General features: G+C 38.9%; 1 protein-coding gene across 2 annotated transcripts in view; it reads right to left on the reverse strand.

The window, feature by feature from the left end:
- Positions 1-8,401, reverse strand: part of LOC144651635 (chromodomain-helicase-DNA-binding protein 8-like) — a 31,147-nt gene extending 22,746 nt beyond the window's left edge. For both annotated transcript variants that reach the window (XM_078511575.1, XM_078511574.1), the window contains exons 1-7: positions 8,289-8,401; positions 5,613-7,321; positions 5,004-5,133; positions 4,595-4,804; positions 4,361-4,410; positions 4,135-4,255; positions 3,918-4,004 (exon numbers count right to left, since the gene is read on the reverse strand). In XM_078511575.1, coding sequence (XP_078367701.1) covers positions 3,918-4,004; positions 4,135-4,255; positions 4,361-4,410; positions 4,595-4,804; positions 5,004-5,133; positions 5,613-7,144 — 2,130 coding nt within the window. In that variant the 5' untranslated portion in view covers positions 7,145-7,321; positions 8,289-8,401. The remainder of the gene's footprint in view (positions 1-3,917; positions 4,005-4,134; positions 4,256-4,360; positions 4,411-4,594; positions 4,805-5,003; positions 5,134-5,612; positions 7,322-8,288) is intronic.
- Positions 8,402-12,039: the final 3,638 nt, after the last annotated feature.

Raw genomic sequence — 12,039 nt, forward strand, 5'->3', positions numbered from 1 at the left:
GATTGAGTCTTTAGTTTACAAGCAAATAAGTGAACAGTTCTTCTGTAGAATGTGAACAACACATACATAACGGCAACTAACCTTTTACTCGTGCTCAAGCGAAGGAAGATGCAATGATGTGATCTACCAAAGAGCGAACTTTCTCTTGGTCATGCATCTGCGAAGAAGCCGAATCGTCGAAGATACGCTTTTCCCCGAAGCTTTTTTAAATAATAGAACATTTAAGTCCCAAGCATCAACAGGTACAACTTCACATTGAATGGTCCTTACCGTCAAAATGTTTTCCTCTTTCCACTGTTTGAGTTTTGCATTTTTTTAAAAAATCACAGTTCAGCTGTAGTTCAGTCAACAAAGTCCATGACGAAGCGCTGTTGAAATTATAGACAAGCTGTCGCTCGAATTAACAAAACAAATTCTAGCAGTTTTCACAGAGACGCTTTTCCCTCAAGTTAGGTCGCTTCTAAACTCTTGTTATTAACAGAAGCAGCTAAAAAAGAACACATTTTTCCAGTCCTGATTGTGAAGAGAAAACATACCAACTTTCTCGAAATAAAATTTCTTTTCTGCTTGGGATGGCGTGGCGATTGCGTGTACTATGCACTACGTGACCTAACTCAGCCAATCGTAACGCTCAGTTCACGACACCTTGCGGCAAAAGGCGGGAAAGGACTTCGATGTGTGTGGTCTACGATCGTGGTCTACGGGAAGGTAAATATAAAGCTCTAAAAAAAGCTCATTCTGACAGCCTCTTCGGAGCCACAATTAAATTAAATGCCATATAGAGGATTTTTCAATGCGAAAAACGCAATTGCAGCAAATTCCTGATTGTATTTGCATTTGAAGAAAATGGCCGACAGAAATTTGTTATTGGATTGCTCAAAGGTATAAGGTTCCTCAAAGATAAGAAAAGAAAGAAACAAAGTGTTTGAAAAGATTAAAAAACGGACTGTTAAGAAATAAAAATTCTTATCTTTTAATTTATCTTTACTCATTATCACGCGCCGCTTTGTCGCGCCAGTTCATCTAGACTAAAACTAAATAAAACTTTTCTCGTGGGAATCACGTCCTCACGGCTCACCGTCACGTAATAAAATGTTTTTCGACATTTTAAATCAAACTAGTTTTATTACTACTTTGATTAGTACTTAAAGTTTATTTCATCAATACAAGTCATGATTTGCGTTACGACCACAGCATGATTTGTGAGAGTTTCAAAGCATATTGACTTTCTCCCGGTGATCGAGAAGTGAGTTCTCGCTGGGAACACTTCCCGAGATTTATTCCAGCCCCCCAAATTGCGGTGTGGTGGTAATCAATCGCGCCGCGATCGCACTCATCACGCCGCGATCGCAACTATCGCGGCGCGTTCGCAACTATCGCTTTTTCGTATATCATTTACAATCGCGTCACGCAGATCGCGTCGCGATGGACGGCGGCGATTTTTACAAGGGATCATAAACACCAGGTCAACATTAAAAATGTCTACCTAAGTCCTTCAAAATTGAGATAGAAAGCGCACCCATGCATTACTTGTGATACGGTACTACCCATTTACACATGTACAACCAAAGCACAAATCAGACAAATGTTTCTAACTCAAAAGGTTAGGAAAACAAACAGAGTCACAAAAGAGTATTACTCAACAGCCTTTACTTAAACTGTCGCTACTTAGGACATTATCCACAGAACGAAAAGTTACAAGAGCATTACACGTACATGATTTAACTGTGTATAAACTGATTTGTCTCTAGGAGAGACAGGGTTCTGAAAGTTAACAAAATTAATTGGCAATGCTATGTATACACTCTTTATAAAATATAATATATGCTTGTGGTGAAGTACTCTGAAATGTAATTCAGAAACTTGTCTGACAAGCATTAGATTATTGTTGGAGGTTAACCATCTCATTGCAATAAATTTAATATGCACTGCAATTAACGAAGACACCTCCTTTACAAAAAAACAACCACAGTAAAAAAGAAATTTATTTAATGGTTCAATTGACTGGAAAACAAAACACACAACACTGAATGAGAATACTTATTTTAACCTTAATTAATAAACCAAATCCACAAAAAATAAACAACAAAGTGTGTCTACATCAAAGTACACCATACAAAATCAACAATAAAAGCATGAGAAATACAATTTGCCCATGTCTTGTAAAATAAGCTTGTCTCGTCAGGCATAGTTGTGACAGTTTTGTAAAACACCTGCAGGAAATGCGCAGTTGCAATTTCAGATGACACAAAAAAGGTATTACCCTAGGAGACAAGCGTCACTTTGGATTGATTAAAACAGTCTGGCAGTAGTAGATCACGGCATATGAAAATGAACTGATTTCTTCAGTCTGACAGTCAAAAACAGTATTTGAATAGCAGTTTTTTTATTGACCATGATCACTGAGGCACAACTTGAATGTGAAGGCCATGTACAAATGGCAGATCAAATTGTCAAGAGGATGCTGTCACTGTTCAAACAGATCCACTCCATAATTATCAAAGACAAGAGAAGCTATAAAACATGTTGGTTATGAAGCTCAGTCAAGAACTTCTGTCAGAGGCTTCATCAATGAAGGTAATGCAAAAAAAATTGTTTAGTGAAGTCTTTACTTAAACTGTGTTTTAGTTGTTGTAAAATTGATATCTAAATAATATATTTTTGATTTAAATATCCAAGACAACAATAGTATTGTACAAAATCAAGGTAAAATACCCCATAAATTAACATCTTCTTTAAAAAAATGATTCTTCCGATGGGGCCAAAATTGTGCTCAAAAAACCTACTTATATCTTCAGAAGAAAAGAAAAACTCATGACAAGGGGAAGATAAATGCTATATTTCATGCTTGAAAGGTTGGCCAGAATTAATTATTCATGTTCACTAAGGGTGGAAACTTGTAACATTTGCATATTTCTTAGACATGAATGACGGAGTCTGGTTTACTGCAAAGCCAAAAAATAGCTTTTCTTTATAACTTGGAACACGCAAAATCCATTATTCTCTTATTAATTGAATTGTTTATGATATAGACAAGTAAAACCTAACAAAAGCCCTCAAATAACAACAATTTTTAAAGTTCTTTGATAAAAGGAAGATAACTGCCAGCATTGTCATTTATGAAGCTTCTTCACTTATTTAAATCACATCTTCACATCAGAATATAAAATTAGTAATCATCACAAACATCTGTTATAGGGCCGTCTGATTTTAATCATCAAAATCATTTGATTTTATGGCCCGTTAACATAATATGCACAGACAAAAGCGAAAGCACTGCCAATTAACTCCTTCTTATCACTTTTTCTTTTCTAAGTAGATTACGAAATGTGAAGAAAAAGCAAGATTATAATGATGAGGCGTGTTTATTTTCATCTTGTCTAACCAATACATGACCTCTTTACCACAGACATCAATACAGCAGACAGCGACAATGAATATCAGTGCGGATGATTACTATCATCAACCCTTCAATATCAAAAGTGTGCATTCCATTCATTTTACACATTTAGACAACACCGACGTGTAAACTTAAAGCCAACAAAAAAGGCTAATTTCATTTTCAGTTGCAAACAAAGATTAGCACCAATTGTACACAAAACTGACCTTTAAATCCTAATTTATACATTTGCTCCCTAAATAACTTAAAAATTGTCAAGATAACTGCAGGCATAAAACAAACAGCTTATTTTAGGAATTATTCACGCAATTAACCTGTGTTTCGCCGGCTTCACTTTCTGCTTGATTTTACAATTTTTTTTTTTACTGAAATGAGTAAATTATTCTCACTGGTCCCTGTCATATCTAAACAATCCTGAGGCAAACAAAACTCTTGCATTTATTTTTTTTTTTTACACAGAGTACCCCAGGCATAAACAATGTAAATATACAACGTTTTATTTGGCCACGCGACTTACCTCGCCAGAATTTTGATCGACTCCTGTAGACATATCCAATACACGATCTACTTCAACATAATCAGGATTAAAGGGCTCTTCGTCAAGCTATTGGCAAAAACAATACAAATGTTTGTCGCTGAATTTACAATGTTTTGATGTGAAGCCTTAAAAATTAACAAAGTTTCAGAATGAACTATAAGAGGTTAAGTTATCGATGACTTAAAAATGGACATACTTCACTAAAAAAGGCCATGGAGTTTTGCTGTTTGGCTTTATATCGCTTGATTTTCATGTGTATTCTCTTGTCTCCTCTAGCTAGCTTTTCTGCGGTTGCCCATTCACAGTGAAGATAGGAGCTGAAAGAAAACGGAAATCAATGAAGATTAGATAACGGTTTGTGGTAAGATTTTATTGACCTTCACAATCAACAGGTCACTTTCAAGAGTAAAAATCAAACTCACTAATTCTTAAACTTGACCATGAACTCTTCATAGTTTCCCAGTTCTTCATCCTGCAAAACAAATTGAACACATTATTTTGATTTACAGAGAAGGTAGAAACTAAACATGTTAATTACAAAACAATGAAATTTTCCTCCAGGCAATAAAATTATCTGTCATGATAGTAAATTCTACATTATTGCCTTGGGTATGTGTCCCACAGCACGTCAGTGAATATATTAAGAGAAACCTTGCCTGTTTTGTTCGCATGGCCAATATTTTCTCAACTGTTGTCGTCTCTTCGACTTCAGGTCCCACTGGTATATAGCCTTGACCGGTCCCATCAACTGGGAATGCGGCTTGCACACCACCTTCAGTGGGCTCCTTCTCCCCTTCCTCTTCGGACAAGTTGTAGTCAAAGTCATCCTTGTAGGTCTTCTTCTTGCGCTCTCTGAGAGATCGACGCTGAAAATAATTGAGTATGCACGTAGGTTAAATTATTATTTTACTAAAACTTTGTTAACTTTAAAACATTCACCCAGGAATTGTTATTTTAACTAATAATCAAGGTTGTTAAAAAAAACCTCACAATGACAATTTGTTTTAAGCTTTAGTCAAAAGACCATTTTTTTTTTCTGTGGAGCATTTTAAGTTTTAAACTTACAGTGATACTGGATACATGTGAATGATCTTCTTCAAAATAGCTTGGAGAATTTGGTGGTGAAGGTTCAGCATCAGATGAATCTTTCCTGTTTCGGATAGGTGCAGGTTTTGCCAACACAGTTGCCGGCGGCCTGTAAATTACAATAAACAAAATCAATTGTGTTATCTTCATTATCTGCCCTCTTAAGCCATGCAAATCTACATAAGGCCACAAATTGTGTTATAGCTGCTGTGACTTAAGGAGTTTTACAATAAAAGCTACATGAAAATGGCAATACATGTATACTGTGACAGTGTACTATTAATGTAATTAGATTATGGCCTTTTTCTTGAGCTACTGATAGATGAACAGAAATCGCAGTTAATTATAGTTATCATCCCATTACCTCCACAACAGAGTAACAATACCCACATGACTTTTGAAAGTTATCTATATATTAGGAGTCACAGAGAAGAAGTACTATATCTATAAAGAGATCATACAAAGGAACATAACACATTTACTTTTCAACCAAGGTGTATAACATAAACTTCCACTGTCTGAATGCATACATGTACACATAAGAATTACGATACTAATAAATTAAAGGTTAAAGGAAATAAAAATCACCTTGAAGTCTGCGAACTCCGTACTGGTGCCGGCTTTTGGACGATGGAAGGGCCCAGATTAATAGGTTCGGCTGGCATGGGGTGCCTAGACAAATCCATCATTCCAGTATTTACTGCGGAAGGATTTCCCATCATTCGCTGGCCTGATGACATTGGTGGAAACCCTGGCATCATGGCCATACCATCACTGTTGTGTAATGCTGCCTTCGCCATGGCCTCGACAGCGATTCTGTTGGCTTTCTCCTGTTGCCTTCGCTGTTGTATGAACCTCATTTGGTCAAAGTTTTGAGGCTGGAAGTTTGGCTGCACTCTTCGCTGTTGCTGCATTGCATAGATTTGATAAAGCCGCTGGAATTGAAATTGCAACTGTTGCATCTGAGATGTTTGTCCCATTTCTCGCATCTGCTGGATCTGCTGTTGTATTCGCTGCATTTGAAGTAAGATCGCTGATGTCTTGACCTGCATTAATTCCTGAGGGTCTGACATCTGCAAGTTGGTGTATGGATATCCAGGCTGTTGAGGAGTTGCAGCCATATTATGCTGGTTTCCTGGACCGAACATGTCTTGGTCAACTCCACCTGGGACTCCTCCATTGAAAGCAGCATATTGTGGATTTTGAAACTGTTGCGAATTGTACCCTGCCTGGGGAGAATTCCGGTTCATAGCCATGGGTGGTCGAGACCCACTTTGAAAAGGGTTGTAAGGAAAATTGCCATCCCCTGGCCCTGGAAGTGAAGGTTTACCCTGATCAATGTCTCCTGTGTTACTAGATACTAAGTGTTGTAAACGACCTTGTCCCCCTAGCTCTATCTGCTGCTGATTCCCTTCAGCACCTTGAAGGTGTCTGTAAAGTGCTTGCTGTGGACTAATTTGTTTTTGTTTCTGTTGCTGATTTGGCTCCATTGTCTTTGGGCTCGTACCTTTGGGAGAAGAACCGGAGTAAGGTAGAGAAGGTGAAGGATTTGGGTGTTGAAGTCTAGGAGATTGCGAAGGCCCAGTAACAAAACGATCTGGAGAGGAATTCATCGGCGATTGATTGGCGAAATGTTGAAGCCTTGGAGAAGATGATCGCGGAAACCCGTAGCCAAATGGCTGTCGAAATGGCGATTGTTCAGAACCCTGTGAAAATCCACTGTAATTAGGGGAGCTTCGTGACGGTTGTTGGCCACGAGGCCAACACATGTTTATCTGCGAAGGTGGACGAAATTCGGAAAACTGTTGTGGTGAGGACGACTGCAAGGAATGAAATCGTTGCGGTGATGACGACAGTAAAGGATCGTTGAAATGTTGGAGTTTCTGCGAGGGCGGTAAGAACGGAGAGCCTGAAGATCGATCATCGAAATGTTGAAGTTTTGTTTGATTTGTGTTCGACGGCGACTGCGATTGAAATCCTGGGAAAGACGCAGAATGCTGCAGCCTTTCTTGTAGTTGTCCTCCTTGGCTTCCATGTGTGCCGAGCGTTGAGCCGAGACCTAAAGGATCATCCAAGCCGTTATTGACGCCATCGAAGATTCCCAGAAATGGATCCGCCATGATGGGTCATCGGAGATGGAGCCAGAAACGGTCTCCGATTTTACGCCGTATGTCGTAAAATGTCCATCTTTATTTCCTTTTATCGATCTGTTCGACACATCCTCCTTGAAGGGCCATGGAAGCGAAGGTGGATTGTTAAACCTGGCTACTCTATTCGCCGCCGTCAATGAAGCCGTTCTGAAAGAGAGAAAAGGTCACGGAAGATGAACTAAGTTAAAGACCAACAACTCTAATCCTACTACCAAAACTGTAGAAGAAAGTCAATTAATGGTAATATGATATGTAAACAGGAGAAAAGCAAAACGACAGAAAACGACAAACTACACCTCCACTACCTAAACGCGCAAGTACGAATGAATAAAATGCGAACAAGAGCTTTGCGTAACACGACATCACCGTACATTTCATTGCATGGTCCACTATCCTACGGAATGCTTACCAGTTCAGAAATATTTTTATTTTAAACTACCAAGACCCTTCGAAGAAACCGTTCAGTGTTGTTGTAAAGCAACGCAGTCGATAAAAGAAAGGCCTCTTTCTCTTAAAGAACTTGAAATTGGAAGTTAAGTGCGTTCGTGTTGAAATACGGGCACGAAGCCGGTTCAGGCATCACTACAAACCCGATAAAAAAAATCCCCCTGTCAAAACCTATTATTATCTTTACAGTTTTCGCTTACTACGCGATTCAATTACTTTGACAACCTCCAGTCGAGAGTAAGAACCACGAAGCAAGAAAATATTCATACAAGTGAAGCGAGCAGGGAAAAAACAAAAGCTTTCATGCCAAGTCAGGCCAGGTGGAGGAAAGTTGTCCACAATAACAATGCAAAATTCGTGTTCACTATATAGTTGATTCATATGTGCAAATTGATGCCTGTCCTCGATAACCTAAACAGTTTGGACCAAAAAGTCTCCAAAAATCCTCAGAAGTCGAGTACCCTTTAAACAACATTTAAGTGTGCAAACGCCAAGTGGTAACGTCCATGCTTGTTTGCAACGTCAAGGGAACAAAAGCGAAATGTGGGAAACACGAAGGATATTTTGGCTGCCCTTCACAAGCGCTCCAAGTGAAGTAATTGATGTCATACAGGGTCAACAACGTGATTAAAACATGGTCAAACACAAAAACACAAAACTAACTTACACAAACTGCAGTCTACACAGCTCAAAGAGTGGAAAAAGGCCGGCGAAAAATTCCTCTTCGATGAATAAGCGAAAGGTTTTGAGATGAACTCGAACACGAATATCATGCTTTCACTGGCCACCACGTTACTACCTGCTAACAGCCAATCAGAAGACAGCTTTCACGGCAAGTTCCCGGATGACTGGGGGGTAGCATACATTAGCGGGGTCACCCGGAGGGCAAGTTTGACAAAGAAACACATTTCCCTCGAATTTTGAAAACCATCTACAAACTTCGTTAGCTAATTACTCGGAGTAATTAGGATTATTTGTCTAGGCCTGACGGCTCTCCGGATCATTTAAGTCTTTGGCGATAAAGACATCTTTTAACAGAAACACGATTTGAATACAAAAAGCGATATTAGCATACTATAAAAGCCTGATGTTATTGTGTGACAAGGACAATAATTCATTCTCTCTTTGAAGAAAAAAATAACACTTTTTCAGTTAAATAACGCTGTTTTGAATATATTAGGTCCCAAGAGCCGTCGTGGAAATTTCCGACTTTTATCCTCGGAGACAATCAGTTGCGATTACATAAAGCACCAAACAGCAAAAATAGCTGGAAAACCCTCTGGCACAAAGCGACAAGAGAAGGAAACGTCTGAAATTCAAGCTACAAACCATCCTGCTGAAATAATGCTATCGATCGCTTCAAAAGTGACAAGTTCTTTTGGGAATTTTCGACAAACAAAAACAAAAATTTTCAAATTTTGATATTGAAATTCTTAAAATTTTGATACGTTTGTTATCACTTGTTTGAAATCTGTGTGGATAATTTTTTCTTTTTTTAAATAATAAAATATATAAAATAAAATATTTGGTGAGCACCTTCGTTTTGTGTGGCTTATGGCAGATCGGTTTTCTGCAAACTGGTTTCTTGAGTTTTGAAACCAAAGCTCAGAACTAGGAGAGTAGCTCTTAGCCAAAACCAGGGCGGTTTTTAAGGGGAGGTATCAAACAAATGAGTCCTAAACAACGACCCTCACAAATTTAACGCCTCGATACACAAAATCTACACATTCTTCCTACATGGGCCCCAGAAAAAAGGCGACAATAACAAGGAGAGCCGGCCACCCCACCCTGGCGCTAAACCCGCGTCTCCCCTCCTGCGAACGAACGCAGTTGACAGTTTAAAATGTTTTGTAAACATGACAAGAGAACAAAGGACATTTGACAAGAGTTTCTGACGGGTCGAAAAGAATTGCGAGTTCTTTATCCTCTACTTATACGTATTACGCACAAGGCGTTTTATTCTGTAACTTTCAAACTTTTTATCATTCGAGACGGTTGGATGGGGTACGTCTTGAAACAGCATTTAGGTCCTGAATGCTTTTGCTGTGCTTTTTTTCTATCTTTTTTAATGGAATCAGAATAAAAGGTCGATTGTTGACAATGAAATTACCCAAAAAAGGAGAAGAAAAAAAAAAACAGTCGTTTAAGCGCGCGTTCTGCGAAATGGAAAATTGAGCTTCGAGCACGTTACTTTTTAAGCGGCATTTTTTAAATCTCTCTGGGACACTATTTTTGTCACGTCTTATGCACCGGAGCTAATGACAAAGCTGCCTTTAACAAAGAAGAACCCAATGAAATTTGTCAGAACCGAAAATTCACTTAGCTTTTCGTAAGAGCCTGCCAATCAAAAATGGAACTTTAATAGCAGCATTTTCTTGTTTTCCCGGTTCTAACAATGGTCTATCCTGTTACTCAGCATGTAAGATATTGTTCAACGCGCTGCGTCGATTGGTTAATTGACAGATCCACCTGCCGAAACCTGTATATTTGCCGTGGATTTCTGTTGTTTACATGCATTCATTACGCGCCAGATTGAACACGTGTTTCGAACAAATCAAATGGCACCAGAAAATCATTATTACGCGCGAGCAGAAAGTTATGGACAAGATACTTCTCCGTAAAACTACCGAGAAAACTACAGTAGAAATATGCTTTCTTGAATCAAAAAACCGTCCGACTGTGGTTTAATCGGCTTTATTTTAAAACGAGACAAAAACAAAACAAAAAGAGATTTTACTCCCTCCCATGTCCCTTGGATTATCTAATTGTAGTTTCCACCCACAGAATATATATTACATCTGAACACCGTTTTTCATTCTGAATTAATGTAAGCGAGAACGAACATCTTCAGGTTTTTCCTTCGCCGAAAAATTATTTGCGAAATATAGTACATACCTTATTGCGCTAAGGAGAAAATTTCCATGAACTTGCTTTTGATTACATGACTGAAAATAACTGATATGATATATATGTTTTCTATGGAATACTTTTCTAACATGAAAAATTCTTTCATACGTATCACTAAAGTTGAACTGAGGAAGTCAGGACTTTCACACCCAGCTTAATCTATATAACAGGTTCCTTTCTCTATCCGGCAAGCTTTCAAACTGACTTGACACTTTTGACTTGTACAGTTCAGCTTCGTTTGTACATTTTACGACAACCGCTAGGCTTACCTTTTCAACCCACGCAATAAATAGGCTGACAAGAACCAAACACTAGTCAAATAAATCCAGTTTTTGTATCCGCCGGCCCTAAAGAAAACACCCGAAACGTGATAGTTTTCGTGAAACGTTCAAAAGCAACGTGCTTACGCGGGTACTAATGCGTGATGGACGTAGCTTAGTTCCATCAAATTGAGAATGGTATTCCTGTGACACAGTTACCATGATGCCAGTACGTCACAACCTGTCACGAGGATTTTCCTGCTTTTCAGTAAAAAGTACTTAAACTGGCGAAGTACTCTCGCTCGTACACGAAATGCACCTAGAATGTCAAGACAAAGTTATATAGTAAATTGTTGTTGAAGGAAGAGGGGAGCCGTTAATTGGTTTTTAGCTGTTTTTTCCGGCCACAAGGGCAGAAATTGTGAAAGTCAGACTAACTTTTTCAAGTTGAGATCTAAAGTTCCTGATGGCATCATAATAATATCGCTTGTTTAAAGCTTTAGTACACTGGCATAGTAATTTTTAATAAAACTGTACCACTATTTGTAGGTTAATAATAAAGATGGTAAATTTTGAGCTCGGTGATAATTAATAAAGATGTATTTTTCAACAATGACACGAGCATGGGACAAAGAAAAATTCTGAGTCCGCAACGGGAATCAAACCCATGGCCTCCTAGATACCGGTTGGGCGTTCAAACCAATTGAGCTACGAGAGACTCGTGGTGAGCTGGGCCATTTACTAGGTTGATATGTGATACGCGTCCTGCATACTGCGAGGATCAGCAATGTCGAAATCATCAATAATTAATAAAGATGTATTTTTCAACAATGACACGAGCATGGGACAAAGAAAAATTCTGAGTCACCGACGGGCATCGAACCCATGGCCTTCAAGATACCGGTTGGGCGCTCTAACCCACTGAGCTACGAGAGACTCGTGGTGAGCTGGGCCATTTACTAGGTTGATATGTGACACGCGTCCTGCATACTGCTAGGATCAGCAATGTCGAAATCATCAATAATTAATAAAGATGTATTTTTCAACAATGACACGAGCATGGGACAAAGAAAAATTCTGAGCCCCGACGGGCATCAAACTCATTACCTTCAAGATACCGGTTGGGCGCTCTAACCCACTGAGCTACGAGAGACTCGTGGTGAGCTGGGCCATTTACTAGGTTGATGTAAACAGGTTCATCTACCTCGGTTCTGAGCTAGTCAAGACTGGTGGGGTAGACTGTGGGGAGAT

Source organism: Oculina patagonica, chromosome 4, assembly GCF_052425735.1.
Source record: "Oculina patagonica isolate OP01 chromosome 4, crgOcupat, whole genome shotgun sequence".
Lineage (NCBI taxonomy): Eukaryota > Metazoa > Cnidaria > Anthozoa > Scleractinia > Oculinidae > Oculina > Oculina patagonica.